This window comes from Paralichthys olivaceus, chromosome 4 (genome assembly GCF_024713975.1).
Source record: "Paralichthys olivaceus isolate ysfri-2021 chromosome 4, ASM2471397v2, whole genome shotgun sequence".
Classification (NCBI taxonomy): domain Eukaryota; kingdom Metazoa; phylum Chordata; class Actinopteri; order Pleuronectiformes; family Paralichthyidae; genus Paralichthys; species Paralichthys olivaceus.
This window is the reverse complement of record NC_091096.1, coordinates 4,723,289-4,749,566: the sequence shown is the minus strand read 5'-3', so window position 1 is coordinate 4,749,566 and position 26,278 is coordinate 4,723,289. Positions and strand designations below refer to the sequence as shown.

Sequence of the window (26,278 nt, the reverse complement as noted above, 5' to 3'; positions counted from 1 at the left end):
TTCTCCCAATAGCCAACCGACATTATCCAGGAGTAATAGCTGTGATGATTTATGAAAATACACTGATCAGAAAACGCTGTTTATTTAATCATGTGAACAAACAAATGTGCTGTGGAGGAAACTGTGTCTGTGCCCTAAGTGCTGGCGGGTGTGTGGTCTGATCTCAGTTGATTACACTGAAACTGAGAAAGACAGAGTGAGGGAGGCAGACAGCTTCATCAGTGGTAGGTGGACGGATTTGAGCACGGAGACACTATGTGGTGAAGCGGTGAACTGCAGAGTGTGAGTCATCTACCAATTACATATAGTATGTGATAGAAAAACAAACAAGAAGCAGGCATAAGCCACAGCTGGCTTAATCCATTTTACATCTATTGACACAGATAGCAGCGTAGCTCGGGGTTTGATCTCTCGTGAGATCGTACTCGTGCAGTATCCTTGAACCGGCTGCTCAAATCCTTTTACCTGCTTTAGGTACAACACAGAAGCTGCGTGATAGAACCTGCAACTCCAGCAGAGGGAAACATGACATGATTCTGAAATGAAGCACAAAATAAGCGTAGGGAACCAAATATAATACAGATGCAGCAGAGAGAGAAAGTGATTAGCCCACTTACAGAAGTGGCTATGTTCTCACTGAATATCCATATTTTCATATTCAGAGAGCCTATTAGCATACTGAGTGTAGCTGGTAAAGCATCCCACTGTGAAGTAGTTGGAACATAAACTTAAGCAAATTCCAGATTGTGCAAGATGAGTAACTTCCAGCCACTAAGAAAAAATGAAGCATGCAGCATCGTGATGTTAATAAGAGGCTGCGGCTGCCATGGTCGAGAAGTGGATAGGTTTGAAAACTACATTAAAAAAATTATACATTTCCTTAATTAACAGTGAGAACTTTACCAAAGGTGACGATGGACTAGATAATGTAGAGAAAGTCAACCAGACCTCTCCTCCAAAGCTGTGAAATCATTTTGGCTTGCCTCTGCTCCGTGAAGCAAATGGCCACAGAGAGCTGTGATAATACTTCCTCTGTCAAAACATATTAAGGCAATGAGCTTGTGCTGCTGTGGGCGAGCGGTCTGCCTGTCCACAGCATGAGAGGAGGAAGGAGTCTAGCCAATGCCATTGGCAGGTTTACACACACGCACACGCACGCACGCACACACGCAACTCAGGCACATCATTCACTTTTGCTCGCTGACTGCAGTGTTTGCCGAAGGCTGTTCTGTGCAAAAAATGTTAGCTAAACCCATTTACTGGTCATAACCTTATGTTCTCTTCCAAAAATGAGGATGTCTGAGGAAATGTTCACTCGTGGAAAGACAGTTTTCCAGAGACAGTGGTTCATTTAAAATGAAAATAAAAAAAACTATAGTCTGTGGGTCCATTAAATCGTGTCTTTATCTAACCTGAAATAAACTGTTGAAGTGTAAACAAATGCTATTTCAGCTTCTGCATTTACTAATACTCTATTCCTCCAAATGAGCTCATATGACTGTAACCTCTCTGAGTATATACAGGCGCTTTTATTAGGCCACAATACTGACAAACAGACCATGTCCCACACTTTCATGAATAAAATATTTGCTCTCAGCATGATGCTGCGCAAAGAACCGGCGGTGTTCATTTAAATAAAATGGGACAATCAGTTTTCCAGCCACCGAATAAAGAGCTTTTTTCTCGACCAGGTGAAAATCTGCAACATTTAAGAATTGTTTTCTTCTTTTTTTAATAACTCAACAGTCAAGTCTGTACTGATCCTTGTAAAGGAAACTGTTTGAATAGCGGCCTCTTAATATTTCAGGGATACACACTTTTTTTTTTTAGCTAAAAACATTTTCCTGATTATCTAACACAACACCACTGATTCAATCCCCTCAGGACTTTTACACAAACCCATGTAAGAGACCTAATGAGTGACAAAAGTAAAATCTGTGCAAATGATCAAACAGCTTGCAAAACCACGCACATACTGTAATGCCGCTTCGGTATTTAGGACTCACTTATTTGATTGAATCTCTTTGAAGTAGTGGAAGTAATTACACTCTGTGATTCCTCAATAATCCTCTATGTGACGCTGTCTCACACACACACCTACAACACTGGAAACCCCTCTAAAGCTCTGTCTCAGCCAAGCAGCTCCATTATCACAGCTGCTTAAAGTCTGACAAGCAAACTTTACCGATGCTAATTAAGCTGGCAAGACAAAGCACGGAGGCGAAACACCAAATGCAGTGGAGACTTCCAGGCGCCAGGATGGAGAGGCCCATGGGGAGGAACAAATTCTGAGGGGCGAAAGAAATCGTATTCATCTCTGAGCACCGATACCTGTTCCTCTGCAGCCTACCTTAAAATGTCTGTCCCACCTGAGATACTCCTCTGAGAGCGTGCACTCAGACGCTGTAATGTTGCAAATGATTTCAGATGAGAACCAATAAAAATGCCTTTTAAAGAGCGACACGGTTAAGCATGTTGTACCACCTCTACTAATACTTTCACTTCACTTTGTTCAGGGAAAATGAAAGTGAGAAAAAGCTGCTCAAATGGAACCCGGTCCAAATTGAGCTTTTCAGGAACGCAATGCTTCAGCTCCCTCTCTCATTTTCACTGTTTACTCGTTCACATTCCACTTCCCTTGTCGCTGGCTGCACAAATCCTTTGAGTAACTTGCCCTCGGAGAATGTGTCAACATAGACAGAACGTGGACAACATGTCCGGGGCCTCTGATTCATTGTGACACTAACAGTAATCCTTAAACTGACAGAACTGCTGCTGCTGATGAGAGCAAGTCTTGCAGCCCTGAAGTGTCGCCCTCCCACTCTGCTGATGGTGCTGGTGACTAATGCCACCTATGGTCTTAATTGCGACCTCGGGTTGCCAAGCGGAGCCGGTACCAACACTCAGCCTTTCAAACACATCAGACTTTTTAGGTGAGATGAAGCTGGTAAACTTTGCAGTCACATCTTGGGGTGTAAAAGGTCTCATGCTGTCCAAGTTTCCTGCCATGTTAAAAAAGTTAAAAAGCCCAAAGCGTGTGGTAAACGGAGTTTCACTCAACCAAAGAAAACACTGAAGCTCCTGAAACATTTCGGAAACCTTTTCAAGTAATAACAGCAAATATCCAGTCATAGCTTAGCAACCACAACAATAGCAGGCCTGGCTAACTACTAGGAACACATCATTATAGATTACATTAATTAAACCGTGGACCCTGTCTTGCTCTTTGTAGCATTTGAGGACATTTATATTTAAGAAACACCGGCCAATGTTGCCCGAGATAAAATTTTATATAAACTCGCTAATTAGTCCTCATCCAAAAAGCCTTGTAAAAGTGATATTACCTAAAGTATGTAAGAACCGAATTACTCTCATCTTACACTACATGGATAATCAGCTTTTTGCCTGGAACGTGTCCCTTTAGCTTTGTCTCACAGCTGTTCCTGACTTCCTGTTGTTGCCAAGGAACATTACAGAAACACTCCAATCTGAAATAAAACATTTCAGATTTGCTTTATTTGATGTTGTTAATGGTTTTAATTAGCTGGTCCATCTGTTTTGGAGAGTAGGGGTCCTCTGCGGATAATTCAGCTCCTGGTAAAAGCCTCCTGAATGAGGGGATCCTCACCGAAAAAACAAGCCGTGCAGCGAGAAACAAAGCTTAGCCAACTATTGCAGCAGCTCAGCTAACAGCCCTCAGATCCTCCTGATGGCCTCATGTCTGCTGAAAAGCATCTGAAAAACACTGACTTAATATGAATGATTTTATTTCAGGATTTTTTACTGCTTTTAATTATCCCATCCATTTATTTTGGAGATAAAACTTTAGCTCCTGGTAAAAAACATATGTGAACAATGAGGAAATCCTATAAAACAGTAATGACTTCACAATGACGACAACAACGCATGTGAATTTTTACAATTAAATGTAATAAATTGATGTAATGCAGTAAATCACCATATATATGTAACTCACAAGCGTGTCACGACATCTTTAGTTTACGCTGTGGACCAGCATCACCCCCCGTGCCTACTGTTCAAAAGCTATAACCTTCATTCACCTCCCCTGTGTCTTTGTCATCGATGTTATCAGATGGAAATCATCCAGGCATCACATCCCAGCAGTCACTGCTGCCACAGAGTCAGTGCAAACAGCTGCTGTCAGTATCAGTGCACTATTGTAGTCTCAGGACAATTTATTCCACAAGAGAGCTTGGTTCTGTACTTTTCTATCTGCAAAGAATAGAATCACCGAGACATGCAACTCCTCCGCTCACAGGAAAACATGGGATTTTAGTGATTATATAGTTATCTGTTGATTCACAAAGTTCAACATCAACAAAAATCAACTTAGGAATAGATGATTGCATCAAGCTGTCACAGCGCCACCATTCCACTCATGAAGAGGTGCTCCGAGTTGATTTGTTGACCAATTAACAATGCTCACTCTGTCGATATTACTCCCATCAGCATCCTCCGCTGATTAGAGGAGAATAAAAAAAACCCAAGAAACAAGATTAGACATGCAGAGGAAAGATGGATGAAACCAATTTTCTCCCTGCTGCTTGTTCTGTTTTCTGACTGATCGCATGAAAGTGTTTGGTGGCTCATTTCTATTTCTGACATTGACTGACGCCCCCCCCCCCCTCTGCTGGCTAACAGACCGTGAAATAGATGCACACACTCAAATGTATAATCATACACTCAGAGATGCACAACCACAGGTGTGTCCACAGCATGAGCACACACACAACTTCAACGTGATTGCTCCTCTTGAGCGCCCACACAGCCGAGCCATCGTTACAGCCCTCTGACACCAAACCCTGGATATAATGACAGCCCAGGAGGAAGACCCCCTCCCCCTCCCTTCCACCACTCGAGTCCTGCACTCCCCATATCGGCACTGTACGCCCACCTCCTCACGACAGACAAAGAGATGAAGGGAAACACATACTCACACACTCACACATACTGCAACAGCACAGAAGGGATTAATGCCTTAATACTGCATTTGTCCACAGACACACTGATAAGCGCTCCTTCAGATTCAATGAGTGGATTTATTTTTTACATTGTAGTAAAGGAAACTTCTGCTCTTTCAAGAGATTCAATTTTTGGCTTCAACGTAGTCAAGCAGGGCGAAGTAACAAGACTGATCCGACAGTTTACTAAATAGAGCCAGATGCCGATGTCATCTCCATATATCATATACCAATACTGATATATACAGTAAGTCCGACTCAAAAACAACCCTCCAGTATCATCTGAACCAGAATAGGATACTAAAATGTGGTTATTTAATCAAATAATTTAAACAGCATCTCGATTCTTTCTTTCACAACAGTGCAATATAATCAATATTCCTCACTGAATTCATATAGCAATAATAAAAAGATATCAGGCTGCAACAAAGGTATGTTTTTCACTGATTCATATTTGAGGATGTCTTCATTTTAAAACCATAATCTGATTTTGACAACAAGGTAGAACTTGAGATATACAAGTGCTCTTGGAGTCGTGACTCCATGCTAACAATGTTATGATGTTAAGTGGGTTATCAGTGCCTGAGTCCTTCAACCCCCAGCCTTTTTCTCTCATAGCCCACTATGACAGAGACAAGGAAACGGATGCAAAAAGCCATAAGTGCAGTGAAGGGATGGGAAGAGATTCTGGCACTCCCTCGAGGGGTTAATTTGTTTTGAGGCTTTACACTCGACAAGGCATCATTACAGGAAATAATCAGCATCATAAACCATAAGCATGCAGAAGATCATCAATAGAGCGTCCCCAACGCCCAGCGACATGGTCCGCTTCCATTTCCACTCCAGAGCTCAGACCCAATTAGTGTGCAAAAGCAGAAAACACTATCCTGATGTTTTCTTCTTTATTTCACTTCCTGACAAACACGCGCAGCAGAAGTATGTGTGAAAATCTGCCTTTTAAAGCTGCTGTGTTTTTTCATGGCAGGGTCTATGAACTGTATAACTCAGTGTGAAGACCTAGCATACACACATGGATGCAGACACGGACACACAGATTCAGAGACACACACGCAGAGGCATACATGTACTGGTAGCCTGGCAACAAGCACTAATTACCCTTTGCAATTGAATAGTGATCAGAAAAAACAATTCGCTGGAGATCGAGTGGATGAAACACACAATCAATAGACACACTCACACGCGCACATAAGACTATACTTGCAAAATCAAGCAGCTCGACTGCCACTGTAGCATGTCAAGGTCTTCATGACACAGCATGTATGTGGTACCTAATTCCGCTGTGCTTCGAATGAATTTACATAGTAATATGTAGGGTAATCAATAGCATGAATACATCTTTTATGTCCATACACTGACAGAACTTGCATTTAGCTTCATAAAATAAGTATCTGTTGTTGAATACCGGCAAATCACTGCCTCCCTTTGGAAGGGAAACGAAATCACTGCTCTAAATGTGGACGTGTGGACAAAAAGACCTCGGGCTGACATAAAACATACCACTGCTCAGGGTTTACAGCACAGAGCCCCAGAGAAGGAAGGGGGGGGAACAGGAACAGAGAGGCTGAGCCAAAATTAAATATTTATAATCAAAACATTGTGGCTCAAAATACAATTCCAATGTCGAAACTCATTTTCCGTTCATTTGAGATATGGATCAATGAGCTCAAACACAAAAGGGGTCCACAGCTCTTTGGCGGCTGCTGGCGACAGCCTGGTGTTGAGAGATAACATACACATGGTGCTGTCAGTGAGATTCACCACAATTATAATCACTTGCACTCATTCAAATATACACAACAAGCCTTTAACCCCCCCCCCCCTGGTAATGGTGTAGATTAGTTAAGAGTTAAGAGTTAAGATTTACAGGTTGATAAAATGAGGAGGCTAAACAAAGCACAGGCTCCGATAATCAAACAGTATCCACGTGTCTGCATGGCAAGATAAAACCAGGGGTGTTGTCTACTGTGCGTCTGAAATGAACCCTCCAGTTTTCCTTGTCCGTTTTTCTTTTGAACAGCTTGCTAACCTTGCTCCTCTAGGCAGCCGTCTTCCCTGATTATAAATCAACCATGTTTGATATGTCAGCTACCCTCTGGCTGAAGGCGGGAACCAATATTAATGGACATGAACAGTTTATGGCATTGTCTCAGTAAAGGGCATATCCCTGCCAAGTCATTTCTCCGCCAAAGCTTTTAAAACTATATTTAAGTTCTCCGAATTGCACAAAGTCAAATATGTCTTTCCCTAAAACATGTCTGATTCTTGTCATAAATTATCCTCTGTCAAAACAACGGAAAAATACAAAAACGACTCCGACTCATACCACATCCTTCCACCAAGTTTTGTGGCAATCCGTCCAGTAGTTTTCATTTAATGGTGCTGACGCAGATGAAAATATATCTTCCTCAGAGGAGACAATAAAGATCCTTCAATAATGTGTGAAACAACGAGTCTCATGTTAACTTTAAATCTAAAGTCAGCAAGAGGAAGACTATTAAGCAGAACTATACATGTGCTATCTGCGCCTGGTGTTTCAGTGAAATGGCTTTATTTCAGCACCGTGGAGAGCTCCACAGTGCTCAGCTGTGGCCCGGGCTCAGACAGTTCCTCTCCTCTCGGGCAACAAACAGCATCTGTCAGACCGCTTCTCCAGCCGCAGCAGTAATTGACCTCTTTGGAGACTCCTGAACACTCAAGCATTCCAGTGACTGAATCGCCAGTGAAGGGCCAAGGGAGAAGTAATTTCATGCTCAGTTCAGCGCAAGAAGAAATGAAGTCTCAAATGAACGATCAAACATTTTTAATAAAGCCTCCAGATCACAGCAACGCTACTTATTTGATTTGTTTTGTATTTCTGACCTCATTTCTGTGGATCCCTATCCAACCACAGAATCTGTATTGATGTCAGACAATTAAGCAGGAGTCCCAATTTCCCAGGTGACAGTAGTCCGAATAGTTCACAGTACAACACATCGGTACAGTCCTAGCAACAGTGTCTCTTCTTTTAACTACCAAACCTCTCACTCCACTGTTTCAATTTTCATTGCTGTATCAACCTACACATCAAACCAACAGCGAAATACAAGTCCTGCCACATTCTCTTGGGAGCTTTTGTGGGAAATCACTCTGGAACATTGAGAAACACATCAACTTCTACTCAAACTCCCAACACTCACATACACACATAAATGCAATTTCTGGAATGTGCGGACAACCATTACCTGCTGTATAAAGCATCCAGGGAGATTCAAACATGAAGTACATGTATGCATGCAAACATACACACAAACAAAAAATGCCCTGCAGGAAAATCCCAGGACAGCCACTGAGAGTAAACAGCAACAGTGTTTTTCATGCTACCTGTCATCATTCGGAAATGTTTGGTCTCCCAGAAGCAAGTCCCTGAAGCGGTAGCGCGGTGGAAGTGGAGGCACCTCTGAATCCACCTCCGCCATCTTGAGAGCCGAGATGTCCAGAATAACACCAGAGTTGCTGCTGTTGTTCCTCTGCAGGGTCTCAGTGGAGGGCCTGTGGGACGAGAAGAGGAGCAGCATCTGTGCGTCAACAGGGCATCTTTTATACTGTTCTGCCAAGGGAGCCTGTTACAATACAGCAGCCACATCTAACTTCCAAGTTAACAGATAATTAACAACAGTAATAGGCATGAGATCATTTTTGATAAGATGATGAAGTCCATTACTGAGGAGAGGATTGAATGCTATTAGAGATCTAAATGCAGCTGTGCTTAACTCTCCTCTGAGGGTCTAAGGACTTCAGAGACCAAACACAATCTTCCAATTACGTTTGCTTCAGGAATGAGAAGGGTGTTGTCCAAAAGCTATTGTAATTGTTGAGTTAATGAATCAGATTTTTCTGTTTTTGTTGACAAGCCAGTGGGTTAAAAAAGGTTCGCTGGTACACTCATCGATTAGGATGTCATGAACTGGACAGAGGACAGAAGCCCCTGTAGCCGTGTGCATTTGTTTAGAATGTGGCAGGTGAGTTAAACAATCAAATATGATTTATAGTGGGTAGGATCAAAAGTAAATAGCCGTAGGCCTTTCCAAAGGCTTGTGGCCTACATCACAGGGTTTATTCTTTTTTGCCTCCAGGGGGTTAAACTACCTTGAAGATCAGCAACTCCAGTGAATCAGTCAGAAACACAGGTCAGAATTTAAAATGATGGCTTTAATAACATAACGTAAGTTGGGTATTCTGCATTCACAGTGATATTGCGAAACGGTATAAAAGTGTTTTAGCAAGATAGTTTGCGGCAGGTTGGTTGTTGCAAGAGATGAAGAAGAAGCTGCCAGACAGCATGCAATTAACGTTTTATATTATAAAGTATAACATTCAAAACTTTGAGTTGTTTCATGACAAACCCACTCAACAAAAAACATATTCAAAGAATGGACAGATTTCTATAAGATTTCACATACACTTTAAAGAGCTGCCACCATTTCACCATCTTGCTGGTTAAACCAGGACACACCTTAAATATAAATGATTTTCTTTGTTAAAGAAGAGCTGAACGGGGGGACCTGATTTCCCGAGTCCAAGCTAGTCATGTATGAAAGTCTGAACTAGATAATTTCATGTAACTGTCCTCTTTCACGTGTATCATGTATAATTAAACAATATATACGTGTGTCTACTGCATACCTCATAGGCTACATATTGCTGTGAGTGTGTGAATGTGTCACATGTATGGCAATGGAGTGCTTCGGGAAATTACCTGACATCATGGGAACTTGATGATTGGCGTGGCAGGCTCATTGCTGCCTCTTGTGGGGGAGTCAAGGGACAAATGAAGGAGGGAGACAGAGAGGGGAAAAGAAGGAGAGGAAGAGTTTTAACACTTATTAAAAATTCACCTCTTTCAGACTTAGTAAGGATGTGATATGATTACATTCGCTGCCTGTGTCGCAGCTTAACTTAGAGTTCAGCTAACACTCTGAAATGTGTCGCTCTTTAAACAAAGAGAGATTACACAGGCATGCTTTAATGCTGTGGTGCAGTTTAATATTAATACATTCCCTGTCTCACACATACCAAATATATGGTGCTTTATTATTTATAGTATATATACTCCACTGAAAAGGAAAGCAGCATTTCAGGTAGATCGATCATCTAATATTTACCTGCCGCATGAGTTTACCAAAGACAGCCAAGAGGTGAGGTTTTTAATTTGTGCAGCCATAGAGAGGAAGAATCCACATAATCAGTGAGGTGTTAAATCCATTTTCTGTGTATGAATCAAAACCGGGAAAAGATAATCAATTCAAAAACAGGACACAGACATCTCTACTGCACTTAAATGCCTGAATGTGTATGGATATGTGTTTTTACTTGGGTGAGTCCTAGTTGAGGTTATTTTTTCTATTTAGTTTTGCATTTTCAACTGCATCATTTCCCTTTGTACAGTGTTGAGACTGCATTGAATTCCCTCTAGTATCTACTGAGGGAACAAAAGGGGATATTGCAGGGCCATATAATTGTATGTGGTCATCATAGTACAGTGTGGGCAGCCTTGAGTGCACTAATAGCACCCAGAGACCCATTACCCCCCGAATAACAGTGGGAGCACAGAGCCTCAGCAGCGCAGGAAAGCATTTGGGGAGTTGATGAGTGTGCTGGAGAGGAGAAGAGTAAAAAAACAACCTGTCCTCAATGTTTCCTTTACTTAAAAGTAGAGGGGTGAAGGAACTCGGGGTGACAAGATTAATAGGAAAATGTCCTCTTCCGAGCGAGTAAAATAAGCCTCATCACCTAAATAAAAAAATCCAGAGTCTGCAACCTTCAGGATATGATAAATGGATGAGGCAATGTGACCACAATAACAGGGGAGAGAGGTGCTCTGTCGCTGTGGACTGTCTCCATTTAATGGATAAAATACCACAGCGAGGACAAATGCAGACAGGTCAGAGACAAAATACAACTCTGAGTGACTAAGAGAACCCGATGTGATTAGATAATGAATAGAAACAAAGCAGAATAACAATGTCTGTGAATCAGCATTCTTCTTCAAATTTATGCATTCATTTAAAAAACTGCCTGAGGCCGATGTTACCTTTGAAATACTTGGTACCACAACGGGGAGTACAAAATCTGAAATATTATGATCTGTGTTCTAAAATCAAAACATGTCCTCTGAGCACTGACGGGGTCTTGGAAGGTAAAAGTGTCTTCTGGACAAGTATTCATCTCTGGAGCACTTCATCTTGTTCAAATAAAACTTTGATTAAGAGACAAAGGCTGCAGGAAGGATTCAGATGTATAACACAGGCTGCAGAGTCATTGTCTCTTCAGATCTGAGAGTTTCTTCATCACTCATTAACCCCCCTCCAAAACATCTGCAATTAAAAGTGAATCTACAAAGGGGGCACCACACCAATAAATAAAAGTAAAAGCATGCAAGTGGACTGGAAGGTTGCAATTAAATCCCATTTCCACTGTGAAGCCGAGCACTGGCGTTCAGGTATTTAAGTGAGTAAACATTGAAGTAAGTTCGCTTCAGAGCAACACAAACATTCATTCCCTCCAGTTTGAACCGCAGCTATCTCCCAGAAGATCCTCCATGCACAGGCTGAAGCAGCTGAACTTTAAACCCGGAGTAAAGTGCTCCCTCCCTCCCTCGCTCCCCCGAGGACTCCTTGGTTACCTGGCTGTGCTCCCGCCTGCGACCGGGGTCCCATCATCGTAAGCACGGGCTCGGCTCCGAGGAGCTCCGGACTCTGTTCACGCAGCTCCGCCTCTGAGCCGGAGGACGTCTCCCACCGGCACCACCACCATCATCAACAACACCGAGTCCCCGCGACAGCAGCGCCTTCATTACCGGGGGGGAGGAGGGGGGAGGAGGAGGAGCGGTCCTCTGGCGAACAGCTAGCTTGTTAGCATGTTAGCATGTTTAGGTCTATGAGGGGAGAAGAAGCTAGTCCCGTCCTCGGCTCTGATTGGCTGACACGCCCTCCGCGCGGTTGTAACTTATCGCACACCTGACACTTAATTTGAATATCAATGCGCGACGCCTTGACTTCACTGTCGCCTAGCAACAACTTTGTTTCCGCACCGCCGGCGGACTACATTGCGCCGCGGAGGAAGGAGAAACTCTCCAGCTTTTAGGCCACTTGGCTCCGCATCTGTCCCCAGATGTTCTCCCGTCACACTCCGCATCAGAGTCTCCGTTAGTGCCGCTTCTTGTGCCCATGTTTTTTTTCCCCTCCCTGTGTTGCCATTTAACCAGGCTACAGTGAGGACTGGTTACTCCTCTGTCAGCATCAGCATCTTCATCCTCCAGGGGAGCAGGAGGAGGAGGAGGAGGAGGAGCAGGAGGAGGAGGACGGCGTCCATTCTTTAACCTGAAGTCACCTATACAGGGAGCTTCACATCTACCGGACAACCTCGAAATGAAGCCTGATCATATGTAAAACTAATAATAATAATTATTATTATAATAAACTACATTTGTATTGCACCTTTCATACAATAATTACAGATTTACCTGTAGCCTTAGCGTACCTTCACACCAGAGGACGCTACGGTACAACTGAACATTATTATTTCATTATAACAACCAGTCTGTTCCTGGTCTCTCTCTCTCTCTCTCTCTTCTCTCTTCTCTTTGCCACCAACATCTGCTCTCGTCTCCATTTTTCTGCGCTCACCCCAACCGGTCGAGGCAAATGGCCGCCCCCACACTGATTTCCTCCACAGTCGCCAAAGTGCTGCTCATTGTGGGAACTGTTGGTTTCTCTATATGAACGTTAAACCTCACTCACGAGCTCTCGCAGGAGCTGCAGCAGTAACTAGGAGGACATCAGAGGACATTTAGGTTAAAAACACAATTTAAATGTCGCTGTTTCCAGTTGAATTTGAATGTCGGGGGATTCCGGACACTTGGATCACACCACAGGAGCTGTATGGAGGTTTTTATCTGTAGTTTTTTTTTGACATTTGAAGAAATTAACCTCAATTTGATTTGGATTTGGCTGCAACGCTGTTTACCCAGAAACTCCAAAAGTGTTTTGTGGACTCAAACACTTCACCCACCCCTCCACCGGCATAGTGGTGAGTAGACAATGAAGCTGCAATCACTCTAATTTTGCTTCGAGCCATAGAATCAGTATAAAATCATAGCACAGTAAACACCGGCAGATCAGACAGAGTAAAACAAGCAGTCACCATCAAGCAACTGTTGAGAAAGCTCAAAGTGTATACCAATAAAAACATTGCATCAGGAGAATACAGTGCATTAAAAAGTGCAGTAGAGAGCAAGTCTAGCTATGTAAAGGTTCGGGTGTCGAGATTTGTCTTCAGCTTTCTTTGGAAAATATCTCGTGAGCTGGCTTTTTCTATATCTATCTGTAATGTGTTCCTATGGGAATGGCATAATTGACAAAGGCTGCATCACCGATCGTCTATCCTTATACAGATCTTTCCAAATAACATTAAAATCTATCAAGCTGGACAGGAAACCTCTCACATACATAGATATGTTATGATCCTGCCTCTGGGATTTCTACATTGCAAGACAGTGGTTTTATGAAATGAATGAAACGCAGACTCCTTGTGTTTCATCAGCAAAGTCTCAGGGTGAAATGCCAGTCATGTGCCTGTGTCCTCATCAGATGTAGAAAGAGTAACTTTGCTTTCCTGCTGCATGTTCGTAACAATGAAGGAATATATTCCTGTCACACTCTAATACCAGTCACTAAAAACATGCGTCTGTCACATACAGGCTTTTGAATAGCCTACAACCCCTTAAATCATAAGTTATTTATTTAATTCTTACCATAATTCCCTAAAATCCAACATCAGGAGTGTGGGTACATATATCATGCAAAGTCTTGACAACTTCTATACATTCACAATATCTCACTGGACAACACACATTTTTGTTGTTTCTGTTCAAACGTACCTGGAACAGCTCTGTCCTCTGCTACTTGCCTCACAACTGTCCCTCTCAAATTGAAAAAAATATTCATGCTGTGATGTGCACACAGAGGCACGGTTGCAGAAGACACCGTCGGCTCGTGTGTGTGCATCCACAGGAAAATAAAGCTCTGCGTTGCTCTGCGTTGCTCAGCGATGCTCAGCGTTGCTCTGTGTGTGTGTGTGTGTGTGTGTTCCTTGCGCTCAGCCTCCCCACATTTCAGACCATGACTCTCCAGGGGGAAGAGCTCTGAGCGTCATCGTTTTAAAGCCCACACAAGCTACTTATATGTTTTCCCATGCCAGCAGTCGCATCTCACTCACCGGCTCATCTTATCTCGCTCAGGATCTTTATTCCCACCGATTTTTTGTCTTTCTATTTTTCCACACATCAGTCCAGATGATTTTGATATTTGAAAACCCATTTTGTGTATGTTTATTCAAGATGAATGATTTGTATTATAGTCCCAGTCAAGGGTTATTTCCTGTATGATGACAGGAAGTCACAGAAACTGATGCACACGCAAAACTTGTCATATGGTTGGCATTTACATTTCTAAGACAAAAAAAATAAATAAAAGGTTCAAACTTACTGGAGCAAATTCACATAAAACACATATTTTCCATATATCCCTGTGTACTTTAAAACACCCAGTACTCTGTTTGCCTCCCAAGTCGTCCACCTTCAATACGTCCTTGTACAATATACCAAGGTTAAGTCTCTACTTTCTTATAGTGATCAGTCTGACATCCAAATCTTGAACTTTCTTTCACCAAAAACCTGCATTCAATCCATCTCTACCCTTCAGTTCATCTCTTTACATCACTACACAACAGTACGAACAATCGTGTATCGAATAACATAAAATAAAAAATATACAAGTGGCACACATCTAAGTCGTGGCTCTCTCAGGGCAAGTTTCCAGATTTAAAATTATAATATAATTTGTGTATTCTGTGTTGACATGGAAATATTTTCAATACATGTCTAATATATTTCATTCACATTAATATCTTGCATTTCTCTCCCATTGATCTGTCACATAACTGAGTAAAAATGTAAAAGAACATTGTCTATATTGCATTAATCCACTGGATATACATTAGGGGGTCCCTGGAATATATTCAGTCATGGAGGGGGTAAATGAGAACCTCTGTCTTTAAACACCAGGATCACTTTTCTTAATTTCACACTGTGATTATCTTTGTCTAATAAAATGTTTCTGTTTCAAGGCATTCAATCCCAAATTTGCTCTGTTCTCATGGGGAAATGCAGCTGAAATGTATTTTCCTCTGGTTCATCTCTATAAAAGAAGCCTGTCGTATAAGCTAGAGACATAACAAAGAAAATGTTAGCCTATAATAAGCTTCACCTCAGTGCCCACAGTCATTTTCTGAGCAGCAGCTGCAGCTCTCCGACTAATGCAGGGATGTCTCATTTTGGACTGAACTCTTTAATTATTCAGTCATTATGCTGCTTTATTCTTGAACCGTTTCACAATGTGTCCTGGAGACCGGCGGAGTATATGTGTCCATTAGACTCTTTCTCTGCAACACCTCTGTCCTGTTGACGTAACACGAGCGTTGTGGAGTATCAGCACAGAACAGCCACTCTGCCTCCTGGATGCTTGCTCTTCATGCTTCCAAAGTGTCTAAAAACAGATGGAGACAGCGAGACTCAGTGAAGCACTCAGATTTAGCAAGCAGCCCGAAGGCATATATAATATATAGAATACATGCAGTACATACAGCTCGGTGCGTGAATCACAAAGTGACTGTGTATTTGTCTGGATGTAAGCAGACGACTGTCTTTACACAAATCAGGCTTTTCTGTTGCAAAGCTTGAAATCTGTTCGACAGCTGAATCACATCGAAAATATATACGTACGGCATTAATTACACAAAGTGTCACATTTTAATTTTAATGAGCAGGAGCAATTACATTGGATGACACTTTTTTTTTAAAGAAAATGCTTTTTGAGTCAGCACTTTTCAGCCCCACACTGCATCCCATGTGATTTCACACTAATATGTAAATAATTTAAATACTTGTGAATAATTCAAACTTTTTACTCCCCGATAAATGTTCACAATCCAAGTAGACATAAACAATTATTTATGATTGAACTCACCCTTACTCAGTTAACTCTGTTATTGGATCCTGTTGCTAAAATACTAAATGGAGTTTAATGAATCCTGGTTAAAAGCTCTGGAAGACTTTCTCCAGTTGTTACTGAAAATCATATGGTGTCCTATTGTTTCTGAATTCAAGCACAGAAATAAAAAATGATCAAGATTTGATTTTATGGGATTAATGGAATCCAGTTAAATCAAACTTTTGGACTCAGTCGAACACACTTTTTTCTTCCTACATTGGAAATTAAACATTGATTTTAAAGTTCATCACTGTTGCAGAAATCTTAAAGCGGCTTCATGGGGTTTCAGTTTGGAGACTGTGCTGCTCCTCCGTCATGTGGAGTCTCCATCTGTTCCTTTTCCTCCGATGTTTCGGGTCATTATCTCGCTGTAGGAGGAACCCCTGACCTGTCGGTTTCCCTCATCACTTTCTGACAGCAATTTACAGCACTACTTCCTGCGATACAGAATTTTTCTAATAGTGCATCGGAGGCTGTAGAGACACAGTTTGTTCCAACACTGTCCTCGTGCAGACAGATGGAATCAACTACAGTTGGGACATGTGTAGAAAATGGACATTTATTTCTACTGAGGCAGGAAATCTGTACATTTTCTTAAAAATGAATCCCTGAAAAGCCTGTGTAATAAAATGTACCACTTATCTTTGTACCATTTACTCCATGGACTTGAACAGATGGACTTTCAATAAGAAATGAGGATGTTCTAAAACATTTGACCAGTAGTGCTGATACTTGTATGGTTCATGCTACTGTGCAACTTGTTGCGTCAATATTTACATTAAAAACTGTTTTCTTATCAATACGTTTCCTATGTCGTGGCTATACTGCTAATTCATTATACACAACATTGATTTAATCCATAGTCTTTTTTAAAGCATAACTCCAACCTGTTTTATGTTATTTGATTGATGACTGATGTTTGGTTTTACCTCCACATGTTGGTTTCATGGCTGTAAACTTCTATTGTTTTCAGATTGGTGACACCATCAGAGCCTCCCACAGCCAGCAGGGAACCGTTGAACACGACCAGAGACATCTGAAGCACAAAACACAGGAACAATACAAGTAAAAACTATCAACAGATTAGTTCAAATCATACAATATGTGGTTTGAATTAAATATATATATATTAAGTTTTGATTGCGTTAACTATTGCAAACCATTCCTGGGGTTTCCTTATCAAGTGAAACTAACGTCAGCATGGATCAGTGTGGTTGGAAATGTTGATTCACTGTTCTGGTCCCGACTGAAAGAGCTTAAGATACTGCTGATATTCACATAGTGGCTTGGTGAGTTTGGTGATAGCGCCACCAGCAGAGCAAAAGTTTCCCTTTAACTTATCCAGGATGATGCCTAAAAAAGATTCTCCTCTTGCATCACTATGAGTAAATAAGTGATGAATGGTTTGTCATGAAATGTTTGGTAGTACACACCCTCATGTGCCCCTCAGGATGAATGAATAAACAATAACTTTGTCCAAACTCACCAGGTCAAACTTTTCAATTATTCAAAATGTACCAACAAAAAAACAACTTGACTGTGGCGTCCAAAGAGAGTAATGGCGTGAAACCTTAAATATCTGCAAAAGAAAACAACATCCTCGCCTCAGTCACTTCTCCTCTCTCTTTCCTGTTTTCTTCATTTGCATACACCCTAGGTATTAGATCAGTGTGGAGCCCTGACTTCTGATCTCAGCCATTACTCACGTTGTCCCTCTTGCTCCTCATGCATTTCACCGGGGACCACCTCATGGTGTCGGGGTCGAGCCTCTCAGCAGCGCACAGCTCCAGGCTGAGTTCATCTTTGCCCCCGGACACGTAGATGTGTCCCAGGTACACGGTGCACCCGGCGTTCTCCCTGGGACTCCGCATGTGGGCGCATATCGACCAGGTACCGTCTACAGGATTGTACCGCTCCACTGGGGAACATTTAGAGCATAGCAGAACCCAGATGAGGCCATATATACCATGAAATACACAACTATGCACACTGTATGAGTAACAGTACCTCACAGACAACCCGTGCTTATATTTATATACAAATCCATACAGGATTTATTGATCTAATGCAACTTTAGGTGTACTTAGAAAGTTAGAGACGTCTGTCTGAAAGCAGATGATATAGATATCAATATCTATTTACTTTCTTTAATTAAACGCTCCACAAATACTGTAATTCTAAACCATTTTTAGGAGCGTTTGAACAAAAAAAAAGATTGTGGGAAATTAACTGACCTTCTTTTCTCACAGACTGAAATAGTCAGTGACAAGCGGTGGCACAACATAACCCCTGTTTATCTTTAGCAAGGTCAAGGGGACAAGAATGTATGTGTGTGTGTGTGTTGGGGGGGCAGGGGGACGACACACTGGCAGAATAAAAAAGGTCAATCTTGTTGTGATGTGTGACTTGAGGCCTGGCGTGCCTCAAAAAGCTGTCAGTGAAAGCTGAGATTTTTTTTAAAGTAATGGTGGGAACAAGTCATTTCACAAAATAACCTATCCGGCGTTTTGTGAGCATGAATTCCAAAATTAATAAATGATAGTGGAAGGATGTGGTGCAGCCCAAACGTTGGTGTGGATCCAGATCGCTCAGATTTTTTGTCACCCTCTTTATAATTTGCTTTGTTTTTTTGGGACATTTTCACTGTTTTCCCAGTGAATAATTCAAGGATCTTGATTAGAAACTTCAGGCACATTTAGGAAACTGATATCTGAGTGTATAACATCTGGTGCCGCTCGATTGGATTTCAGGGAATTGTTTGTGGAGCAGTTCTGAAACATCTTTTGGTCCTTTTTCAAAATGTGCTTTGTATAATTTGTTCCACTTGTAACAAGTCACATCATCACATAAAAACTCAACAAGCACTGGCTGACTATTAAATTTAAGTGCATGTAATTAAACTTTATATCGTAACAATGGGGATTTTAGAGAAGAGCTGAAACTTTTAGTCAGACATTTGTTGATACCAGCTTCTGAAAAGATTATTTGGATTTTTCACGTTTTATAGCTCTGTAGTTTCAATAAATGTAGATTTTATGTTAATGCTCAGACAAAACAGCAATTTGTGATAGGTGTTTATTATATTTTCTTATATTCTATAGAACAAACAGTTGATTGATTAATAGGAAACTTGATCAAACCTTTAAATGGACTGTATTTATATCGTGCTTTTCTAGTTTTAACGACCACTCAAACTGTTTGGAACAACAAGCCACATTTAATCTTTCAAGGACAATTTGGGGTTTGTGTGGACTGGAAGATCCAGGGGATTGAACCACCGACCTTCTGGCCACAGCCGCTCAGTTGACACTTTTATATCTGTAATTTGACGTCTCTTACCTGAGCTCAGAGCCATGTCTCCATCATTCCCTCCGATCACATACAGGTGACCGTCCAGCGCAGTGGCAGCTGCTCTGGCTCGTCTGCTCAGCATCGGGGCCTGTTTGCTCCATGTGTTCATTTTGGGATCGTACCTGGAACAACGACACAAAGGTCAGACTGCTTTCAAAGTGATGTGAGGTGTTAACATTGAGATGTACAGAGCAGACACAGGCTGCTGGTTCCACTTTGTGGTTATGGGTATTTTTTAAAGGAGGTTTTTTGTCATGTTTGACACAAACAAGGACATTTCCTCAAATTAAACAAAGCTGAAAACAGAAGTAGATGGAATTGGAGAAATTCAGCTTCTGTTGTGAACACATTTCTTCTTTACAAAGAGAGAAACCTATTGACTGTGAGATTTGCATGGTCGTCCACTAACTAGATAGTTTTTGGTTCGATCCCCAGCTCCTCCAATCTGTGATCGAAAGGGTCTTACAACTGTGTCCACAATGTATAGATGGTGTGTGACAGATCCATTTTATGAGATGGTTAAAAGTCACATTCAGTCTAGATGAGAAGTCTTATTTGTTTCCAGTGATTACGAAGAGGAGCAGGTTCATTTTGTGAGATCTTCAGTAGGATTCTTACCTCTCAACAGTACTCATAGCCGTTATGCCATCATGTCCTCCAATAGCGAACAGGTATCCATCCATCGCCACCAGACACACGCCGCTGCGGGGGCTGCTCAACGGTGCTACATCTGTACTCCAGCTGTCTGTGTCCGGGCTGTACCTGTGGGGACGGAGGTCGAGGGGAGGGGATGTCAGAGTTCTGGTGATAACAAACAGAAAACACATATTTCTCAAGTGTTTTTCATCCTGGCTACTGTGTGCGTTCGGTGAACACACACAAACTGAGAGAAAGCATTTGACATCTGTAAACTTCTGGCAGATTGTTTCCTCGCAGCTTGAAGGTCAGTGTTTTCCTCTCAGCTCAAAGCAATTACAGGAAAAAAGGAAGAAGAAGAACAGCAACAACAGCAAAACCCATCTCTGTATATAATTGGTCGTTTTTCTGCCAGACAAGTCAAAAATTCCTCCTTGAATGTCCCAACAGCCCTGAAACCAGCCCTTAGAGAGTAGGTTCACTCCAGTAACCCAATGAGAGCGGACTGGTTCAGAACAGTTACAGGTCTGGAAATAGCCGGGGACGACCATTAAGGGGTGAACTGGCTGGAGAATGAGTGACTGTGGGAACTGGGGCCAGAGCCAGCTCCTCTGAGACGTCTGATAAAAGAGGGGAGAGGAAGAGGGAGAATGGGCAGCAGGAGTGTGTGTGTGTGTGTGTGTGTGTGTGTGTGTGTGTGTGTGTGTGTGTGTGTGTGTGTGCGTGTGCGTGTGTGTGTGTGTGTGTGTGTAGAAATCCTGTACAAAGAGTATTTAGTAGTTTGGGTATTCCTCATAAATAATATGATTTTGTTGTAATGTCAAAAAGTCTACATCTAATTTCTGTTTTAATGCTGACCTCTAGTGTCCAAAGATGTAAACTACAACAACAAATTAAAAAGTGACCTCTCTTTCCTCTTGTGGATTTGGTGCATATGACACACATTTTAAAGAGAACAAATAACAACAACAACAACAACAACAATAGTTATAATAATAGTAATATTTAAAAAGTGAAGATTCCTCAAATGCAAGGATGATTTTACAGTAACATACAACCACGAGAGTTTGCCTGCTCTCCCCTCGTCTGTGTGGGTTCTCCAGGTTCTCCAGGTTCTCCAGGTTCCTCCCGCAGAGCAAAGACAGGCAGATTGAGGTTAGGTCAATAGGAGACTCTTGTAGTGAATGTGTGTGTGAGTGGTTAATTGTCTCCTGGGTCCCAACTCTACAGATGATGGATGGATACACCTGCATCTTTTTGACTTTATAAGTGAACTCAGTCAAACACATCTCATTGATGCCACTTTCTGGTTTAAATGAATTTGTATAAACAGTAAAAGTAAAGAAAACTTTTACCTGACTTCATCCTCCACAGATGAATCCTAAACTCTTACGTAACTAATCAATAGCTGAGTGGTATTTAAAACCATCACCCAGTTTCAGTGTAGTTACTCACATATACCCATGACTGTGAAGAACAGTGTGAGGCAATGAAATGGTTAATTATGTAAGTTTAAATCAGCTTATACCAGGAAACAAACATGGACCAAAATAAACAATTTCCAATTACAACAACACAGAGACTCAGCAGTTTGATGTTTGAATTCAACTGGGACGTGAAATTCAAAACAGCACGTGACATAAAAAACAAAACAAGATGATGCAAGGTTCTTACGGCCTTGAAGAGCTTACAGTGATAAAAACATGAGAGGAAACGATTGTCCCGAGGAAGACACTCTGAGGTGAACTGTCTCTCACCTCTCCACGCTGCTGAAACATCTGACTTTATCCTCTCCACCCACAGCGTAGATCTGTCCATCCAGCGAGCACACAGCCACAGCTCCACGGTTGTTGACCATCCGAGCTGCTGATCTCCACTCGTTGTACTCGGGACAGAACTGCTCGACCAAACAGGACGGATCATCCTGGGTCCATCCCCCGACTACCAAAACAAATACAGGGCATCATGTTGATTATCAATGTCATCACATCCACTGGTGGCAAACACCAAAAGAAAGAATTTAAAGAGAACCTTCAAATTGTAAAAGGATATTTGCCAAATGTCAGAGAATTCTCTTCAGGCTTCTTTCGTCTGAATCATCTTATTTGCTGTGATTCTCTAAACTCATGAGAAACAGTTGAGGAGAACGAGGAGCGATGGAGGTGAACTCAAAATTATAAGAAACCTAATAAGAAGGCAAGTCTACTGAAAAGAAAACAGCATATTAAAGAAAAAACCCAAAACTGCATTGTTGCTTTCACGTTGTTAATTCTCCCTGTATACATTTATTAACTCTTTATTCTTTCATTCATTTTTAAAAGCCTCATTTTGTTTTGTAGTATTATTTTGCTTTTTCAAGTTTCCAACATAATGAACTCAGAGTTGCTTTGACGGCTGCGTCGCTAGTGTGTGAGTGAACGTGTGCTGCACATAGATGCACTGTATGAATGTGTGAATGGCAAAACTACTCTGTGAAGCGCTTTGTGAAGTCAAGACTGAAATTGCTCTATATAAACACAGACCATTCTTTGTAAATGACTTTGCTGTTCAAAATGAATTTGCCTTGTAGCTATAGACAGTTCCCTCCAACACGATAAACTGAATTCATCAATAGTGTTTAATCCCTTTAATTAAAGCTGGAAGCCTCTGCATGGAGGAGAGTATAATGGAGTAGAATCACTCATCATTTACATCGCTAAGAGTTTTACTTTTTTTAAATCGGAAACTCTTCACACAAACTGACCCATGAACATCACGTTATCCGAGGCGCCTGTGGTTTTGCCGGGGCGACTGTGGAGGGGGTTTGACCCGTGGCCACGGTGGGGGGACCCTCCCTTACTCTCTTTGATCAGCATGTGTTGGGACTCTGGGTCCTCGAGGGCCCCTCTGCAACACACACATTAAATAGACGTGAGCAAGCTGTGGACATATTGCAGTCATATCTTTCTTTAAAGCCAAAAATTATCATGTTCATTACAACCATATTTCATTTTAGATTGATTCACAAGCTACAATTTAAATATCTTATCCCGAATAAGGAATTACATTTTAAAAAGTTTGAATGAGTTCAATAAATTTGATTTAATCGATTTAAATGATGCAAAACAAGTCTCAAGTCAAGATTCCCACTGATTCTCTGATTTTAGGATGAATGTTCTTACCCTTGTTCATTGTACACTCCCATGTTTTATCTGCACTCGTCTCAGAGTCAAAGATTGATTCCTCCCTGTGAGTGAATCGAGTCTCACACTGCTGCTCTGGCACCAAATACTTGTCACAGCTTTCAGCTCTGAAGGACATCGTACTCCTCCCCTCAGCTGCACCGCCCCCCCCCCCCCTCCAACCTCCTCCAAACACTTTGTGATTCATCCCAACGTCTCCTCAGCCTGAAACCTAAGACTCCTCTGACACACCGAGCTTCCGTACCTTTGGAGGTGTGACTGTCTAGTTCAGGCTCAGACGAGAAGCTGCCAGTCTGAGTCACCGGTGTGAGTTTAGACCGAGGACGGGCCGCTGTGAGTCAAGCTGGGTCAAGAGGAGAAGGCCGTCCTTCTTCCCCCTGAAGGTTTTACACGTTTGGAAATGATCAGTACGTTTCACCTGCCACTCAAACTCTTGTGTCTTCATGTTGTGTTCATACACTGGGTTGTTGTATGAAAGTAGTTATTTTTATTTTTTAAAGTAAGGTTTCATTTTAAACTCCACGTGAAGAACTTTAACTTTATCTTAACGATTTGAAGCAAATCTTCACATGTTTCTCATCAGTCATTCTCCATGTGCTTTCGAGGTAAAGGGGTTTCCCTTCTGTTATACTGAGGAGGCATCATCGGTGCTGGCAGCATGTGTCTTCACCTTTTCACCACAAGGTCCAAGTTTCCATTTCTGTCTGACCTGACCCTCTCAGCCCCCTCCCCCGAAATCAGTCATCCATTCCATCCCTCCTTTCATTCCTTCATTCCTCTAATGTTTCCTCTGACATCATCTGCTTCAGAACGTCTGTATTTATATCTCTGACCAACAGACATAGTCCAATAGATAGATAGATGGATTGATAAATAGATAGATAGATAGATAGATAGTCCATCAAATAGATAGATAGATAGATAAATAGATAGTCCAACAAATAGATAGATAGATAGATAGATAGATAGATAGATAGATAGATAGATAGATAGATAGATAGATAGATAGACAGATAGATAGATAGATAGATGGATAGTCCAACAAATAGATAGATGTATAGATAGATAGATAGATAGATAGATAGATAGATAGATAGATAGATAGATAGATAGATAGATAGATAGATAGATAGATAGATAGATAGACAGACAGACAGATAGATAGATAGATAGATAGATAGATAGATAGATAGATAGATAGATAGATAGATAGATAGACCAGGTGGAGCAGAACAGGGCCTTCAGAGGAAATCCGACAGCTCGGAGGTGTTGCAGTATGAAGTCAGATGTAGTTGAGTTTCTCCCCGAGGCTCCACCGTGATGATTAAAGTTTGTAAGCATGAAATGTCCTCAACACACCCTCAGAGTCAGGATTTAGTGTGTGAGACCCAAACACTCGGCTGGCAGCTCTTATTTGGTCCCTTTGCGACCTTGGCATCTCGGCCGCAGCCGCCCGGGGCCACTTGAGCCATTTGGCTGTAAAATCACACATTTTCGGGAGGTCAAGGGTTTATTACAGAATGTGAGGATGGAAAAAAAACTGCAGGCTATCTTCTGGACCATGAACAGGTTATTCATGTAAAGAGTCTTCACAGTTGGAAGCAGTTGTCGTGATCTGTGGCGGATGCAACTGAACGATCCTTTTGTTTTAATAACTGTAATATAAAATACTACCACCGACTCAGAAACCAAAGTGATGGGGCCTGTCGGGAGTGGGCATTAAAAAACAAAGGGACTGTGCAGCGAGCGAAGTGAGAGTAAAGTAAAGTCAAATAGTTGTTCTAAAAGCAATACATCAAAAGTGACACTGTGTAGTGTGCACAGGAGCCAGTGGAGGAAAGTACCAGACATTTTTAGTTTAAGAGGGAATAAGTGTCATTTAAAGTCAGGAGGCAAAGATACAAACATTTAGCTTCAACCACCACTTTTCATTCATCGGTTAACAGCTTCATAATTCGCTTTTTATTTGCCTCTCATAAATATAACTTCTAGAAATAGAAGACGGTGATGATGTTACTTTAACGACTTCTGGAGCAGATGCATCAGATCTGTTTCTTGGCAAACTGCTGGTGAACACATTCTGAAATATACAGGGGACCGAAGTGGCAGAGCTTGACTGATATGGATTTATGGGGGAAGACGCCGGTACTGATATTAGGAAGTAAAAACTTTCTGATAACGACACAATAATACTAATCATTTCACAAAAGACGTCATTATCAAACTTAATATAGTTGATGAACACATATTGACTCTCCGTGTCTTCTTGCAGACATGAGTGATGTAGTTTACAGAACAGTGTGAGGGAGGAATTCATCCTCCATCATTCCACAGATCCTCTCAGAGCCGGCACATGACACATGAAGCCACCTGCAGCTGTCTCTGGAGACTTCCTGCCCGACACATGTCGTAACAATGAGGCGCACCCATGTAAGTGATCCTCATCACGTCATCCCCCTCACACAAGCAGAAGTTATACTCCTGGTACGCTAGCGGTGGAACGTGAAGGCTGGTTGGGTATTTGTGTTGCTGGGTAAGATTAAGCTGAAGCTGAAGAGAGGGTCAGACGAATGGATTCACCTTCTCAACTGAAGAAATCTGAAATGTAGAGTCTAAAAAGTTTGTAGCACAGCAACAAAAAGGTTTTGGGCAGGGAAGGACCCTTATGAAGGTTAGTTAACTACCTTCAGGCAATTGTTCTTCCTCTACCAAGCTTCAATTAATATTTTATATTATATTATGTATTGCATTTTGTAAGTAAGTGAAGTTTATTCAATAAAGCACCTTTCTTGGACCAAAGTCACAGAGGGCTGCAGTTGATGCAAAAACCCAGCTGAGGAGAAAGTGATATGGAGGTGAGGGAGGAGGAGACACTATAAAGTTAGCAGCTGTGAGGCTTCACTTGGTGACATGTTTGACAGATGATCTGGAGACTCGGAGGCTGGAGAGCAGAGAGAAAACTGCAGAAATGTGTCCTTGACTCACAGGATTCAAATGTTTGTCACAGGGCCAGATCGAA

The 26,278-nt window shown here is 41.7% G+C and overlaps 2 protein-coding genes across 17 annotated transcripts in view; both read right to left on the bottom strand.

Moving 5' to 3' along the window:
* The window catches only part of LOC109636998 (potassium channel subfamily T member 1-like), a 161,211-nt gene extending 146,973 nt beyond the window's left edge, over window positions 1–14,238 (bottom strand). For 13 of the 16 annotated variants that reach the window (XM_069523384.1, XM_069523378.1, XM_069523382.1 and 10 more), the window contains exons 1-3: window positions 13,921–14,238; window positions 9,739–9,787; window positions 8,364–8,531 (exon numbers count right to left, since the gene is read on the bottom strand). In XM_069523384.1, coding sequence (XP_069379485.1) covers window positions 8,364–8,531; window positions 9,739–9,787; window positions 13,921–14,047 — 344 coding nt within the window. In that variant the 5' untranslated portion in view covers window positions 14,048–14,238. Of the gene's footprint in view, window positions 1–8,363; window positions 8,532–9,738; window positions 9,788–10,144; window positions 10,249–11,664; window positions 12,268–13,920 lie in introns of those variants that run through there. The other 3 variants (XM_069523389.1, XM_069523388.1, XM_069523385.1) reach the window with 3 other exon arrangements.
* A 100-nt stretch (window positions 14,239–14,338) lies between these two features.
* LOC109637001 (kelch-like protein diablo) lies at window positions 14,339–23,399 on the bottom strand. The gene is made up of 8 exons (XM_020099087.2): window positions 23,239–23,399; window positions 22,821–22,963; window positions 21,835–22,018; window positions 20,060–20,203; window positions 19,430–19,563; window positions 17,797–18,008; window positions 17,020–17,126; window positions 14,339–15,586 (listed from the first exon to the last, which is right to left on the bottom strand). The coding sequence occupies exons 1-8, from the start codon at window positions 23,259–23,261 to the stop codon at window positions 15,529–15,531; spliced, it is 1,005 nt and encodes a 334-aa protein (XP_019954646.2). The 5' UTR covers window positions 23,262–23,399; the 3' UTR covers window positions 14,339–15,528.
* Between the last annotated feature and the right edge of the window lie 2,879 nt (window positions 23,400–26,278).

Bases quoted from the DNA above. Each gene is read 5' to 3' on its own strand.
- LOC109637001 (XM_020099087.2), bottom strand. From the start codon at position 23,261: ATGGGAGTGTACAATGAACAAGG. The intron at 19,564-20,059 runs GTAAGAATCCTA...TCGTTGTTCCAG, and splicing joins GCTATGAGTACTGTTGAGAG to GTACGATCCCAAAATGAACA. The intron at 15,587-17,019 runs GTAAAACCAAAC...ATCTGTTTTTAG, and splicing joins CATGAAACCAACATGTGGAG to ACACTTTGGAAGCATGAAGA.